At 37.8% G+C, this 16114-nt stretch overlaps 1 protein-coding gene across 2 annotated transcripts; it reads left to right on the top strand.

The window, feature by feature from the left end:
- Positions 1-1781: 1781 nt before the first annotated feature.
- On the top strand, positions 1782-15251 carry LOC131425527 (dnaJ homolog subfamily C member 16). 2 transcript variants are annotated; one of them, XM_058587479.1, is made up of 6 exons: positions 1782-2221; positions 2288-3656; positions 3728-3959; positions 4021-4195; positions 4243-4465; positions 4530-15251. In XM_058587479.1, exons 1-6 carry the CDS (start codon positions 1989-1991, stop codon positions 4761-4763), a joined length of 2466 nt encoding a protein of 821 aa, XP_058443462.1. In that variant the 5' UTR covers positions 1782-1988; the 3' UTR covers positions 4764-15251. The 2 variants fall into 2 exon arrangements, with proteins under 2 accessions (XP_058443462.1, XP_058443463.1); XM_058587480.1 differs by having other exon boundaries at positions 1783-2221; positions 4261-4465.
- The last annotated feature ends 863 nt before the right edge of the window (positions 15252-16114 follow it).

The following is a 16114-nucleotide window of genomic DNA, read 5'->3' as shown; positions in this document are numbered from 1 at the left end:
GAATATGATTTTCTCACACGAAAATTAACTTTTCGCTTCAACAAATTTATTTTCCATTGCATTGTAAAAGATAAGCAGCAATCATCATGCTCGTTCACGTACTTCTCTAGTTGTAAAACACTACGCCCAGATAGGTCTCCGATATTACCTATTCGTAATTTTTCATATTCATGTCCCTACACTCACTAAGAAAAACACTTTTTTGGCCAAACTCAACTTTTTAATAAACATTCAAGAGCAACGCAACACGTTCAGCGCTTTTATAACAATTCAATACCTTTCTTTTTGAACGATTTATCCGTTCCGGTCGGACCGTTCAGCTACGACACGACCAGGTACTCCAAACAAAAAAAAAAAAAAAACAAAATAAAAATTTCTCCTGAACGATTTACCGCCAGTTACCCCAAATATAGCGACCCTTTGTGAAATATGAAAAAATAACTTTCGAACAACCCAAGCGGAGTTATACATGTTGTTACAATGCTATTATAAAGCTCAAAAGGGCGATTATTAGACTCTTCTAGGATCTGACAGGTGAAGTAGGAATTGCACATTATTAAAGTAGCTATAATGCAAATATCGATGGTAACAATTTCAACTGTAGATTATAAATGTCGCAATGCAATAAGAGTGCTTAAATAATGAGTTACGAATGAAATTCAAATATTGAAAAAGATATTTAATATTCAACATGAATAAATGAAGATCACTATTAATGCTGTTTAAGGCGTATTATTTTTATATTTATTTAGATGAACGGTTGCTCTCTGGTTTCGTAATTCAACCCTTTCACTTGGAACCTTGACATTTTTTGTTTTCAGATAAGGATCTTACTTTATCACTAATAGCATTATAGAGTTTCACAATTTCACATAACATGTATATATGTTACCAATGCAGAATGGTCACAGTGTTTTTTTTCGAATGTAAGAAAAAGGTAAATTTTCCTCGGTAATTCATTTTACTTTTGTGCACACTTAAAACTTGATTTTGATCTCGGCAAAAAATATGTTGAAAGAACACGGCAATGCATTATTCAGCCGAAATTTCGGTAAACATTGTGTTTACCGAGATATTCGTTAGACTATTCCTGAATTTTCAGCAATTCATTATGTTATATCGATATTCGGTTCTTCAAATTACCGTGTTCAACAGCAATGGACCATTGTACCATTGTAAATCGAAGATATTAATTTACCGAAATCTCGGTATACAGTTTTCAGACTACCGAAATTCAGTAAATCAACAAAGTAGCCATTTTGCTCAATTCAAAATGAAGCGCCGTGATAAAACAAAATTTACAAAAACGGAACAAATGATGGAATCCTTGATTTCAACCGTCATAAAAATTCGTGACCTCTTCAGTAAGTATTCAATAATTAATCGGAAAAAAATCTAATGTTTTTACTTAAAACTAAACTGAAAATCAGCACGAAAACCTGCAAAATCGGAAAAGAATAAGAAAAAACGAATTGATTATTCAGTCCGTATCTTCTCACTCAATTCCAACAGATTTCCGAATCAACCGGTTGTAGGCGAAACTCATTCGGAATCGGTTGTGGAATTTATTCAGAATTCATTATGATTTCCACGTGAAATTCCGAATGAAAATTTTAATGTGGAATGAATTTTATTGCGGAAAATTGTGGTTGATATAACACGTGAATCGGTCGTTTCTATTTTTATCGGTGTACTTGTTAGACCGTGTTTCGCTAAAACTTTAGTAGTTTCAGTTAAGCGTATACAATTCACGAAAGAACGATCATAAGAACCAGGAAAAGTCAAAAATCCTATTTCTATATATTCTTTGCAGACTGCAGTTGAGGGTGGTGAAAATTTTTTCAACCAATCGAATTTCGATAAAATTCGACTGAACAAGTTTCTACCGAGTTGATAGCACGGATTACTAATGCTGCCACTACGGATATAAAACCTTCGGTGTAGTGCAATCGATTTGAACGAAAATAACCCAGTGTACGAATCAAGCAATGAAAATTCCATTAGTGTTAAAATTTTGCCCTGAAAGGAAGGGATTTGTCAAAAGATGCGAAAACACCAACAGCAGCAATCTTCTGCGAGGCGGACTGTTTCTGTTGCTTGTGCTAGTGGTCGTGGTCCAGGCGGCAACCGGTGGTGCTGATCCGTATAAAATTCTAGGATTGGAGAGACATGCTACCCTGCAGGACATACGGAGGGCTTACAAACAGCTAGCAAAGGAATGGTGAGTTTTGTGGTATCGAGAGAGAAATCGATTAATAGGTTGTATGTGTTGTGTTTTTTTTTCAAGGCATCCGGACAAATCTGATCATCCAGAGGCCGAGACTAAATTCGTTGAGATTAAGCAAGCCTATGAATTGCTGTCGGATACAGAGCGCCGAAGAGCATATGACCTTCATGGAATAACCAATGAAGATGCCTATCTGTACAAGGAACGACCGGACTACAGCAACTACGGTCGCTTTCCGGATCCTTTCGAGCAATTTTTCGGACATAATTTTAATTTCCACGATCAAGACATTAGTCTTTTTCACAAGTTGTCAATAACGTCGAAATACTACGAAACTAATATCGTCCCGAAGAGTCATCACACGCCACAGATTTTGATGTTTTATTCGGATTGGTGCTTCTCTTGTATGAAGGCCGCCAATTCATTCAAAAAAATGATCGATACACTGGAACCATTCGGGGTGACGTTTGCCACAATAAACGCTGGTCACGAGAATCAACTGGTGAGAAAAGTTGGCGTTCATTCGTTGCCATGCGTGATAATGGTTTTGGATGGACACAATTACGTGTACAAAGAAAGTGTATACAACACTCAACGAGTAGTGGAATTCATTAGACAGAAGCTTCCTTACAAACTGCTTCCAGCAGTTGACGACGGATCGATAGACACCTTTCTGAAAGGTTGGGCCGATAACCGAGTCCGTGCACTGGTCATGGAACCGAGAGTACAACCGAGGCTGCGTTATCTTATTACTGCGTTTCATTTTCGGGAACGTGTGGCATTTGGATTCGTCCAATTGAACTCGGAAAAGACGAAACAGATTCAAGAGCGTTACAAAGTTCATCCCTCACTTGACACGCTGCTCATATTCAACGAGGACTCGAGCCGCCCGGTCGCTTCTATCTCGATGTCAGACATTCCAACACCAACATTGAACAATATCATCTCAGTCAATCAGTATTTAGCACTACCGCGGTTGTCCTCTCAGGCGATGTTGGAAGGAGTTTGTCCGGCGGAATGGAATCGCCCACGGAAACGGCTATGTGTGGTTCTGGTCACCGAAAACACTGCCACCCATGATGAGGCCCGACAGGCGATGCGTCGGATAGCTCTGGCGTCCAGTTACAGTCCGGAGCGGGTTAGATTCGCCTATATCTATCAGGAAAAGCAAACCGAATTCATCAGTGCTTTGGCACAGCACGGAAAGCTGCAGGAAACCATTCTAAGAGTGGTGATCATCTGGCGACGAGATACCAAACACATCAAGTACGAGTGGATTCACGAGGCGACACTGCAGGAGACAGTGGATAAGAGCGTCGAAAACGAAACAAACGAGATTCATTTCAACAACACTAAGCAAAAATTGGACAGTGCGATTCAACGGTTGCTGCGGTCATCGGAAGCATTGAGCTACGAGGCTGAGGTGAAAGTAAGTGTGGTTCTGTGCTGGCTGGTTCAGTAGATTGCCTTGCTAAAACTAATTGAACCAAATCATTCTAGGATCTGCTGGACGAACACGCCCAAGGATTGGTTATCCGCATACTGAATAAAGTACTACTGGCATTTGAGTACATGACGGATAATTTGGGCCAGGAACACATTCTGCCGGCACTTTCTGTCCTGGGAACGGTTGCATTCATTTTGGCAGCAGGTTATCTAATGTCCTATTTAGTACGTATAGAGGAGGAAAATATCCAGAAGAAACAGAACGCCAGTTCTGATACTAAAAATGGTACGTTTTTCGCTCTCTCTGTAGTTACGACATAAGTTTCTCAAATACGTTTTGGTGATAGGTAAATTGACGAACTATGTTCCGGAACTGCGTCTTCACGAGCTGCGAGCGGAGAAATACAACGGCTTGGTGCGTTTGCTGAAACCCGGCTGTCGAACCATTGTCCTGCTGACGGATCTGCAGTCTCGCAACAAACTGATTCCAGCTTTTCATAAAGCCGTCTGGCCGTACCGAAAGTAGGTGGTCCTAGCCAGTAGAAGATGTGCTCATTTTAATAGTACAGTATCGATTCCGATTCTAGAAATAAAACGCTCATGTTTGCCCACATGCTGATCGAGAAGGGCATCGGATGGTATGCGGAGTTGTTGCGCCTTTCCCTGTCGGAGTCCCGCGAGATGAAGATCAATCCACGGAACTGCGTCGGGACGGTGATTGCGCTGAATGGCCATCGGAAGTATTTCTGCATGTACCATGCAAAGCATCCGGAGTCGAATCGTGGTGCAAAGGTAAGTTCTAATGAAGTAAGAAAATACGTTCTTATGAACACGCTTTTCTCCGATGGTGGTGCAGCGCATGATGAAAATGACCAGGCAGCTAAGCTCGCTGCCAACCGATCCGGAAGCCGGTGCCTTCCTCGGAATGGAAAGTTCCGACTCAGAGTGCAGCACCTCCGATGTGTCGGAGCCGAAAATTCTGCTGGAAGAAAATTTGCTCGATGGGCTGCCAAACTGGTTAGATCGGTTGTTCGAAGGTACCACCCATCGGTACTACATCAACTACTGGCCCGACTTCACCTCGAAGTGAACCCGAGAGTGAATCCACTCACACTCAGACACTGTTCTAAATTTATTTGTTTAGAAGTTTGTTAAAGCCAAAGACCAGAATTAACTAGTAATATGAAAAGGGAGAGAGGGATGCTTTTCCGTGCGCGGCTTCGCTGCTCCTTCCGCCCTTGATGACGACACTTGTTCTGAGATCTATCGAAAGACACGGGGATAACACCGATTTGTTCAGTTTTAGTTTTCTATTGCCTGGATTGTTTCATTGCAGCTGATTCTATTTCTAAGCAGTTTTTAGTTAGATAAGATATGATTGTTATCGAATTAGGTAATTTATACTCCCGACATCATCATCATGAAAGGTTCATCAATTTTTTCCTAAGCGTGCAGAAAAGTTCACAAATAGGTGGTAGACATCACAGTTTCTTCATCGATCACGCGCAAGAAATGCTGTTCCTTATTTTTTGTTAAGAAAAACTTCTCATTTGAAGAACCGGCATTATGATCTAAAAGTTTATTTAACAATCATCATACTTGGACATGGGTATTTGGAATGTACACGCAGTGGGTTTAGGTAAATTAATTGACTCCTTTGTTCTAGTCTAGCTTTGAGCAAACCGATCAGTACGAATAAACCTAGGCAAATGTGGTGACTGTCGCCCGCCAGTATAATATTCTTCAATGATATAATCCTAGTCTGCTGGTGCAAGAAAAAAACTATTTTCAAGCAATATTTTCAGCGAAATAATTATGGCCCGTTAGGCACCTCACTCTTTCGGGAATTTATTAGGGGAAGGTAAGGAATTTCGAACCACTACGTTGATTCTGATTGGTATTTTAACTCAAAACAATAATTTTTTCTCCAATTCTCGAGCAATGGAAATCAAACTAGAAGCAAAATGCCACGTTTTAGTAGTTGCCGTATTTCATTCGTATTCCTAATAACGCTAGCAAAATCAAAGGTAGCTAGGATTCGACCGAACCATATTCGATCGAAAAACCAATACGTCGTTATTCAGAATAAGGGCGATTATTTGATTGGAAATATTTCTAAGATTCGATTTGAATGTATCAAGCCACGTATTTTCAATTATAAATGATTGAAATTTTGATTAGTAGCGAGCAGTTTCATATTTTGTCTGCTAAAAATCTCCGACATATCGGATTTCCCTGCCATAGACGATGGTTTTGAAGGAGTAAGCGATATATCAAAGGGAAAGCATCGCTCTCCCTTGGTCAATCGATGCAAAAGCGAAGCTGTTTGAAGCACGCGAATCTTTGAATAGAAGCGAAATTATAGCTATTGTTTCAGTCCTACGCGTAGCATGCTAGAGGTAGGTTGTTGCTAGACAGCAAGACAAACACTGCCATAAAACGATTTGAAGCTTTAATTGGTATGATCTGATCTAATGTCATGCAAGCTCGGATGAAAATCCATGTATCGTCGTTGTGCCTGAGGAATTAACAGCTACCCCACGGTAAATTTTGAGTGCTTAAAATTAATTTATAATTTATATAAGATGAACTCGATTTATAATAAGAAAAAGTTTATCGCTTCAACCGAAATCGCAGAATGGTAGAGAAACTTAAGGATCAACAGTAAACCAAGTTAACTTGTGTTGGTAATTTGTGTATTATGAACATTTTATTTGGTACGTATGCCATAGATCTGTGTATTCATATATGCAGTGCACCGAGTTTATCAAATTGGATTGCACGATTGAGATTCAAACAATCTTTTTTCACAATAATTTATTCTCAAATGAATGTTAAGCATGACATCTTGAATGAAATATCAGTTTTGATCAATTTTTCACCAACGTTTGATGGAAAATTGCTTACATTTTATGAATGTAGATTTTAATTCCGTAATGAAACAGATAGCAACACTGCTTCAATGCATTTGTATTAGATTGCACGACACAAAATGAACAAAACTAAATATTTTCTGTTACAAAAGCAGTTTGCCGGAAAAATAAATAGTTTTACGACAACATTCCATATCCATTGCCTTTCGCGTGTTAAATTCAAGGTTCCTTTTTTGCCGGATTACTAATAGAAGGTACGTAAATCTTTATACCGCAATAATTTCTGCAAGAGGAAATCCATATAGGAATGTGTTTGTTGCTAATCAAATGTGTCAGTGGAAGTAAGCTGAAACTGAAATAATTTTTCTCGAGCAGTTTTAAGGAAAATTTTCGCTTTTCTTGAATTGCAATTTTAGGCAGTATGAACCGATTGGTTTATTTTTCAACCATATGGAAAATTTATTGAGCAAAATAAGGAAAAGAAGCGCCGAAATTTGTTTTTACGCACACATTGTTGGCATTACTCATACGCTTGCAAAGAGTCTTGTTCCTTAACGCTATAAAAATAACTGCTTGCATACAAAACTTGAACACAAGCTTGGCGAAGAGAAGCTTAAATATCGAAATCCGTATCGCAAGTATGTACAAAGATTTAATTGCATACATTTGGGATATTGGTGTAATTTCGTCGGCTATAAAACAATTACAAATCAAGACAAACGATGTTCGGTGTTGGTTCCTAATCAAGATCAATCTAAGCAGACTCTCGTGCAAAAGCGGATTCAAAAGTGTGACGATTGATTGAATTGTTTTATTGGAGATCATTAGAAATTTTGGTTGCCTTGTTCCACATCAATGGCTTGAACAACCCCATGGGGCTGATCCTTGTAGAGACAGCAATTTTTGACAAGAAATTCGAGTATTTTTGTAACAAATTCGTTCAGATTGATTAGTGCACACTGAGGTTTTTATGTGTTTTTTCACGCAGCTTTTTTTACGCGGATTTCCGAAGTTAAACGGTTTTCTTGTTTTCTAAGACATGAAACATGCATGAAACGTCGAGATCTGGTGTTATCCCGAAATTTTTTTAAGTCAACCTTCTGACACTTCATGCATTTGGCATCAAAAAAAAATTCGATTTCAGAAAGCTCAAAATTTTTCTAAGTTCCAAAGACGAATTTTTTCAAATTTTTTTTTCGAGTTTATACCAGATCTGGACGTTTCATGCGTATCTAAGACATTTGGCTTCAAAAAAATTTGTTTCGATATTGCGGTATTTTTCTACGCGTAGGCCCGAAATCGATTTTTTCCAAAAAAAATTTGTGGGTTATACCAGACCTGGACGTTTCATGCATTTCTAGGATATTTGGCACCAAAAAAATCTTTAGTTTTGCGGTTTTTTATGCGGACTCCAAAGTTACGCGGTTTTTTATACACGATGTTACGCATTTTTTTTGCAATATTTTTTTACGTATTCCCCGCGTAAAAAGAAACTTCATTGTAGTTTACAAAGGTGTGCTTCAGCGCTTACATCGCATATTCGACAACATTCCCGGAACCGGAAGCATCAGCTTCGATACACTTTAACTTTATCATTGGCCACAGTCTGCGAAACTTTTTCGGATAGAACAAAATGCGATTTGTCGGTTAACTCTGAAACCGAAATGTGTTCGCTACGAACCTTGAAAACCTATCAAATAGCCCAATAGTAGCGCCACAGTTTTGTTTTCAAAATCATTTTAGGCATTTCTGAGAAAATTTTGCTGATAAAAGAATCATTTCAAAAATTTTATTAATATTTCATCTCTAACTAGAAATATTTTATTTATTAATTTTAATTGGTTTGACGTAAAGTCGCCATAACTCAACCATAAGTTCAGTTTTTGATAATGACTGAGTGGTAACATATGATGGAGAAGCTAAATGAATGAAAAACTTAACAGAAAAGATGATTTTTTGCAAAGGATACGCCCAGAGACAGGACTCGACTGGCATCAGTAGAGAAGGTGACAAGCGATTATAAATACACTCTCCTACTCAGTGCTTGAGCGGAAAATAGGTTCAAAGCGAGAAGACCAGTGTTTGATGAACAGTGAAAATGTTTGGATGTATGGTACCGGTCGTGAGACGACCAGGATGTAGACCACGTTCGATGTACTTTCTATCATGCCTAACCGTGTTTTGCAGCTGTATTTATCACAAGGTTCTGGGTGGCGAAATGGTAGCGCGTATGCACGGAATGCATAAGAACGCAGGTTCGAGTCCTGTTTCGAAGCGTATTTTTTCCAAAAAATCATCTTTTCTGTAAAGTTTTTTATTCATTTCTCCAATATATGTTTCAATCAGTCTTTGTCATAAACTAGTAATATTCGCCATGACCCTTCCAATCTTGATCAGTAGCCTTAGATTGTCGCAATCCGTTGAGCGATTTCCGAGTCATTTCTTCGAATATATCTTCGAAGATATCTTCGAAACCGAATGGGTTATCCATTCACCCTCCATGCTGGATCAATGAGCATACGAACCTGATATTCTTGAAATCAGTTCAGCCATCGCTATCTTTCTCCGCTATTTGATTTTTGTACTTGATCACTTATTTAATAGTTGCTTTCAAACGAATCTAATTTGGTTGAAATTTGTTTAACCACCTCAGAGAAAACTGTGAGTATAGAAAAAGTGCTGCTTGTCGGTTACGTCATTTCTACGATTAGCTCCCTTATTCTGTGAATAACGACGTATTGATTTTGACGTGAATACGTGAATAGTCTCACTTTAATATGGAGCGCTTTTTTGAAGTTTCGCCCTGTGGAAAAATGGGTATAACTTAATCGTGAATATCTCGAGTTTTACTAAACGCAACAACATAAATCTTTCTCCATGCTATCAGGAATATGGTCAGCAATTTATGATACAATTTTTAACATTATAAGATAACCATAAATAACTCAAAAATCTAGTTTTCTCAAACTTTGGTAAACAACGAGGAAAACTCATCACGCTTGTTTGCCTTTCCCGTACCCGCGACGACAGTTTTGAGGTAGTTAACTGTACGAGCCTGTAGACAAGTTCAAGTATGGACGGAACTGGACGTCTTGGGGAGGACCTTCCAAAAACAGCAGCAGCAACTGACCTTCTGCGTGGCTTATGAACAGTCCCTGACGTGCAGTCGTCTTCAACCAGCAGCAGCAATAACATGTCACCAATAATTGCATTCAGCTTTTGAATACTGTATCTGGAGTCGGGAACCGATTTTCGGTTTGGATTCTAGAGCTGCATTCAGAACCTGGATTCTGGTTCACCTGGTTTAGTTTTAGATTTCAGAATTTAGTTCCAGATTACAGGATTAAGGTTAAAGTTGGGAGGTTAAATGAACGACATAGTAATAATAATAAAAATAATAAAGTTCAGGATTTGAAACTACGACTCTGAAACTGAATTCTGGAACTAGATTCTAGACTAGATTTTGGAACTGGAATTAAGTCTTTGGTGATTGCCGATAATTTGACAGAAGCTGCTCGATATTTTTCTATATTGTATACAACATTTTCAATGCGGTAGAAGATACTACAAGAGCTCGTGTCTCTCAATGCATGAACCGTGAGAGAATTTTTCTACATTTATTCGTTCCACTTCATACTCTGAATATTTCACAGCCTTTAAAAAGAAATTACAGTCTGGTAATGATCGGTGCTGTGTGGAATTTACCAAGAGAGAATCGCAAGTTGACAATTATCGCGGAAAATCGAATCGATGACTCGACTTTATGAGTCTCATACTAGGTTGCAATATTGCAAAAACCCTTGTGTGGAGCATTCACATACATTTTCATAGACACAACTTATACAAAAAGGTTAAAATGATTCTATCGCAATTATCCACTGCCAGTATAGAATCGGATCGCGAAACGAGAATAAGCGACCATTTGTTGCTTCAGAGAGAATCCCCACAACAGCGTGCTAACTCGTGATGCTCAGACGGGTCATCGAGAGAAATTCGCTCTCCCACTGGTATCTATTCTATGTTGAATAAACCATGCCGGTTTTTTGTTGCTGCGATGATATTCGTCTCTCTTTGATGACACTTATTGAATCGTGTGAAGAATTGCTAGAGAGCGTTTTTTGATACGATAAAAGCCATCCTTAATTCTAATTTTGATTTTGGATTTCTACTTCAGAATTCATGAACAAAATTCAGAATATGAATTTCAGATCTACATTCTGGAATGACATGTTAGATCTGAACTCCGAATTTAGAACTGACCTCAGAATTAGAGTTCGATTGCTAAGATCAGTTTCAGAATTTATTTCCGTAATCTCGTTTCTTTAAGCTGGAACTGAATTCAGTTTTCTTTATTAGGGACCAGAAGTTCAGAATTCAGTTCTAATTCGCAGTTCACGTCGTGCACCGTTCGCAGTGATTTTCGCTTCAAACAAGGGAAATTACAACAGCATTCCGTTGCTGGTCGTTTGCATAGAAGCAAAATACACCGAAAAGTGAACAACGACGGAAAAAAAATCTACAAATCAGCTCTTCTAAGGGCTTTATATGTTTACAAAAGAACTATAAATATGCAAATTGGTAGTGAAAAACTAATCAGTTTGTTGAGCCGTTCACAGTGCGAACTTCACTCCAAATGAGTGCTAATTAAACCAACATTCTGCTGCTTTGCGATCGAGAAAAATGCATTGTGTGTATTGGTTTGAATGCGTTTTTGTGACTTCAGGTTACGCAAGTGGTGTCAGATGTGTTTTTACTCGTTAAATCTGCACTAAATTAGAGGTAATTATTCGTATTCATGTCAATCCGGTTATGTTTCTGACATTACCCACCCACCTTCTTTTTTCAATCGAATCCTAGCTCCCATGGATTTTGCTAGCGTTTTTGTTTTAATATAAATAAAATACAATCGAGAAATCAATACGCCGGATTCAAGGATAAAGGAAGAGCTCTCCGGTATATACGATTTTCGAATTTGATCCACCAACCAACAGTAGCCTTCACATGAGCCTAAAATTGTTGAAATCGAGGTAATTTTTCGTTGTTTTGAAGCCGTCATCACTTTAGCTCTGCCCAACGAAGGACGGATTCGACAATGGTATACGATTGAAATTGCGAGTGTAAAAATTTTTGAAAAAGGCTCCCCCGAGGATAAACTCAAAGCACCACTCTACGAAAAAAAACACATTTTGTTTCCTATCATTCATCCGGTAAAGACGTTTGAGAATTATTGTACACCAGGTAAACCAGTTATTAATGCGGGAAATTTCAAGACACTGTAAACATTTGTTTTGTTTGCCAAATACAGCGCATTTTCGAAGTGTTGGTCCATTACCGTGCTTTGCAAAAAATTGCTGCTAAATCCTTTCGAATTCTTATCGAAGCTTTCGGAGAACATACTCTATCGGTCGTGACTTGTGCATGTTGGCAAAGTATTTCGGTTCGAAGATAATATCCAAACTCAAAAAAGGAGAAGTTAAACATTAGTTACCGGTTCCAATCGACTGCACGTTAGGGTAAAAATGCAGAAGGTGGAAATTGGATTCCTTATGAGCTAAATGATAGTTCAGTAGGAAAAGCGAAAACCATGAGGAGAATTTTGCATTCTCGACTTGTAACAAAGAGTTTACTGGCCCGGATTGTGAAGGGAGATGTAAAACGGATTTATTTTGAGAATCTCAAGAATCCCGATGGCCAACCTTCGTCATCAACTGCAAAAGCTTATAACTGCGGAAAGAAAACGATGTTGTGCATTTGGTGGGACTGTCGTGAACCATCAGGAGAGAGAAAACTGCTTTTGGAGACACTCTTTCAAATACACCTGTCCTTTCATGATGCTTACGGTGATGAAAGGTGCACTCCATTTTCCGTAAGTACAAATCGCTTGCCAAATCAAGATTTTTTTTTTCGAATTTTGACATCATCTGTGTCCGTAGGTTTTCGGATCGTTTCTTCATAGTAGTGTGGTTTCGTTAACTTCTGGTCGCGTACCTTTCGAACACGGCTTTTTGCGGTTTTCGTTTAGAGGCCTCAAACACGCGTTAGTGATCGTTCTTGTTGATCTGAGGGCTCTTCGCTTCCGATCAAAAATCAGATCCTTATTCTACTCGAACTATTCTTTCGTCGCCATTTTGCAACTGTGTATTTGATGAAATCAACTTAATTTTACCCAACGGATAAAAAAATAAAAAACATCAGGTGTGTCCGGGTTTTAAACGCGGTGTTGCATATTTAGTTGTCATTGAATGTACTTTTAATATTAGACTAGCAGAATAGATTAGTTTTCGCAACATTTTCGATCTAGCGATTGTAGACTTGCTGGTGCACTTTCTTGCGAACGTTCGTTAGATTCAGTACAGGGTTTTTGGTACAAATTTGTAAACTTTCTTTCAATATATTTCCAACTGAAGACCATTATAGTTACGACTGCCGAGAAATGTTTCCTAAGATGTGCCTTCGTTAATGGTTAAAACTCTTCAATTGGTCGAATTTGTGGATAATTTTGTGGGTTCGTGTCTTTTGGAATGAAAGTAACTTTTTCGGTGGAATTCTATCGTTGATTTAACATAATGGTAAGATGCAGAATCTACCCAAAAAATAGTGGGAACATTGTGACTTCGAATCTTGAGTAGAACTCGTTTTTTAAACACGTTCATTGAAGAAGCTGTAATGAAATTTTTCTACAGCTAAAAATAGCTTGCCAGACTATAGTAAATTTTTCGTCTTGAAGCGATGTCTCAAACTGTTTCAATACTTATCCTTCTGACGCCGTATAATATTGTGGTCCTGGCAAGGATTTTTAAGCGTATTTCACGTAGGTTCACGATTATACAATTCGGATTCCCAGCACACATCGCATCGTACTACTTTTAAATCTGTGCCTGGTCGATGCTCCATGTTTCGGACTGAATTTTGGTTGCTTCTGCTTCTCATAAGTTCGAAGATTCAAACGTTCTTTTGCGCGAAGAACATTTGAACATTCGTCACATCCCGTACTGAAACCTGCTTTTTCTACTCGAATATCTTTGGACCTTGTTTTGGGCCCGTTTGTGGTCTATTCTCAAAGGTGTTACTTTCACCAAACTTCCACAATTTATGTTTTTTTATTGAAAGTTCAAGCATTTTGAAACAAGCTTATGGAAACAAATAAATGGCTACACAAGTGGTGGAAGAAAAATTGTGAACAACAGGATGCATTTTTAAGTTTTCAGAACACTTTCAGAGATGAAACTGAAATAACGATTACAGAAGTTTTGTTTGGATCGATGTCAGATAATGACAGATAAGACCGATGGTTTGAAATTCCTTAAATTCTCCGCTTCAAAGGTCATCGCTGAAAATAGCACCCTTTTTATTAACTTTCTGAGTTTGTTATGTTGAGGCGAAGCTTAAAAAAGAGATGCCAGTTCATTCAGTTTATTATTCTGAATAAAATGATGTTTTTCTCTCGAAGGTTTATCTAGTGATAGCGGAAAAAACTGCATTTGCATTTTCCAGCAATGGCTGCTTTCCCAAAATTGTAAGCTGGCAGAAGCACTACTCAGATACCTTCTAGGAAGAAATTTTTAAAAAGTGCCCACATTTTAAAATTTCAATCGTATTCAGTTAGTTCCATGCTGTATAGTCACAGAATATTTCGTGGTCTTATATAATTTTACAGTTAACATATCTGTAAAGTTTTTTGTTTAGAATCTTCAACAAATGAGATGACACATTCGATTAAGATGGTATCAGAAATACTAACACACTGCTCATAGATGAAATAATAAATTTGAGATCAAAACAGAGGAGAGCCTCAGCTAAAAGGACTTCTCATGAAATAAGATAAAGAAGAACGCATCACTTATTTGAAGTCAATCGACATGCAAATTTATTCATGTAACGCTCTGGAGAAACGTATTGAACTAAGACGTGACTTGCGAAAATAACGTTTTTTTTCTATAGTCGGATTTCACGATTTCTTTCACATTATTTCTACTTCTAGGTCATAGTCGCTCAGTCATTAGATTGTTTTTTTTTCTTTACTTTCGCAAGCCTCGTCCTAGGTACAACAACCAGTCTAGTCAAATTCAGCATAGGGAAGAAAAGAAAACAGAAACAGTGATATTGTTTCCAATAGTAAATACATATAATAATAAAAGATAAATATTAATTTTAAGAACTTAGAATATTCAATCAAACAAACTAGAACCATTTTCCTACTGATCATTTTTGTTTTTGTTTAAACGAAAGAATATATCGTGAATCACTCTAGCTGTGAACAGATCCCGTTTTTGTTTTCGGCAACCCAATCGAGATAAAAATAAAAGTGATCCACGGAAAGACGCACGACCGAAAATGGAAGACTGCATTTGAGGCATTTCCTGTGTGTAGTATGGTTAGAGTGCACCTTCCATTTTTTTGCCAAAGATGGCCGGAACGAGGTATAAAATAAAACAAAATGGTAGTTATTTAAAATCGTCTAGTCCTTTCGGGAAAACGCTTGAAAACTTTGTATGAATGTATCTATTCAGTAAAGACCAATCTAGAAAAATACTACAGATCGTAGCGTCAAAAAAAAAAACAAAATGCTACGTCTTTTCCTAACAGTAAAAAAAAAGAAAAAAAAGGTTTCCTCCAGGTTGGAGGCCACAAGCTAACGTTTCAATGCGAATCAGATTTATAAACCTTCAAACACCTTTAAAGTATTTAGGTTAATTTCACACAAACATCTATTTGCACGAATCATTCATTTAATGAAAGAAAATCCCGACTCTTCCCGTATCTCATAAATTCGTTCTCTTATTACCGTTCATACAGCAGTTCTTTTGACGCTCTATCGATCTGTCTCGTCTTAATGCAATGTTAACATCAAATGGATTCAAAAATTACTAAGAAACGATCTGTTTCGGTATTGTTAAGATGTAGAGCTAGTATTAATTTTGATCAGTTTCTAACGAGGAAAACACCAGTTGTTCCACAATTATTTAATGTCGATTTCGCTTGATGCCAAACCTAACCCTAACTGCTGCTGAACCGTTCGTTTGAAGCTAGTTTCGAATCTAGTTTTAACGTTGTTGAACTGAAAATTGAGTCAGTTTCAGGTTTGCTCAAACCCCCGTTGCTAAGTGCGAAATCAATACAGATTCGTGAAAATTGTTTGTTTGATGAAACTACCCTGGGTCAGTTTCAGTTTTCTCAAGCGAAAACAACATAAAACATCCACTTTCTTGCTGCTTACAAGTACACACGGAACTTTTGAGAACTTGGAAGTACAGAACAAGGTCCGCGAAGAACTTTCTCGCTGTTAAGGAAAACACGTGGTGATTTTGACAGTTCGAAATTCAGAACAAGTTCCGCGTGCACATTTTAGCTGCTTAAGAGTACGCGTGGTACGTGGTAATTTATTAATAATCAACTTTTGATCTTTTGCGAATGACAAGGGATTGAATCTATAATATTAATATTTTTGGAAAAATAGGCCCAATTCTTCATTTATTTTTAGAATAGATATTAAATATATCACTAATGGAATCCGCATGAGCATATACGAATTAGTAACGGGCGGCAAAAATTTTTTTGGAATTTCTGT

This window comes from Malaya genurostris, chromosome 1, assembly GCF_030247185.1.
Source record: "Malaya genurostris strain Urasoe2022 chromosome 1, Malgen_1.1, whole genome shotgun sequence".
Taxonomy (NCBI): domain Eukaryota; kingdom Metazoa; phylum Arthropoda; class Insecta; order Diptera; family Culicidae; genus Malaya; species Malaya genurostris.
Note: the sequence above shows the minus strand (reverse complement) of the source record. Positions and strands in the feature narration are given on the sequence as shown.